This window comes from Crocuta crocuta, unplaced genomic scaffold (assembly GCF_008692635.1).
Source record: "Crocuta crocuta isolate KB4526 unplaced genomic scaffold, BGI_CrCroc_1.0 scaffold458, whole genome shotgun sequence".
Taxonomy (NCBI): domain Eukaryota; kingdom Metazoa; phylum Chordata; class Mammalia; order Carnivora; family Hyaenidae; genus Crocuta; species Crocuta crocuta.
The window spans coordinates 84,032-84,576 of NW_027531908.1; the positions used below are offsets into that span (position 1 = coordinate 84,032).

General features: G+C 65.7%; 1 protein-coding gene across 4 annotated transcripts in view; it reads left to right on the top strand.

Moving 5' to 3' along the window:
• Positions 1 to 545, top strand: part of STKLD1 (serine/threonine kinase like domain containing 1) — a 23,299-nt gene that overhangs the window by 21,834 nt on the left and 920 nt on the right. For all 4 annotated transcript variants that reach the window (XM_077774629.1, XM_077774631.1, XM_077774632.1 and 1 more), the window contains 2 exons: positions 31 to 171; positions 451 to 530. In XM_077774629.1, coding sequence (XP_077630755.1) covers positions 31 to 171; positions 451 to 530 — 221 coding nt within the window. The remainder of the gene's footprint in view (positions 1 to 30; positions 172 to 450; positions 531 to 545) is intronic.

A 545-nucleotide genomic window follows, 5' to 3' on the forward strand; every position in this document is an offset into this window, starting at 1 on the left:
AATAAACCCCCCCCCCCCCCCCCCCCCCAGAGCTGGCGGCACTGCAGGTGGCAATGCCAGAGGAGGGCAGCAGCGGCCTCGGCCTCATCCAGGACACGTACCAGCTGTACAGGGACGACCCGGAGGTGGTGGAGAACATCTGCTTGCTGCTGGCTCACCTCGCGTCCTACGGTGAGAGTCCCCCTTTCCCTCTCATCCCCCCACCCAGGAAGCCAGTGGTCAGAGGCGCCCTGCTCCCAGCCCTGACTGGTGGGGAGAAGAGAAGGAACTGTACTCCAACTTCCTGCTCGTTCAACAGCAGAGCTCCAGGCACCAGGCGCCGCACTGACTGCGGTGGTCGCTGGCTCCTGGGCCCCAGGAGCAGTGTGCGGTCACACTAAGGCCTAAGCCCAAGTGCGATGGGGCCCAGCCTTGTCCCACTGGCCTCAGGACCCTCTGCTCTGCCCACAGATGACATCCTGCCTGAGCTGCAGGCCAGCGGCATCCAGCCCCTGGCCCGGGAGATCAAGGAGCGCTTCACCTCCAGCCTGGTGAGCACATGGGGG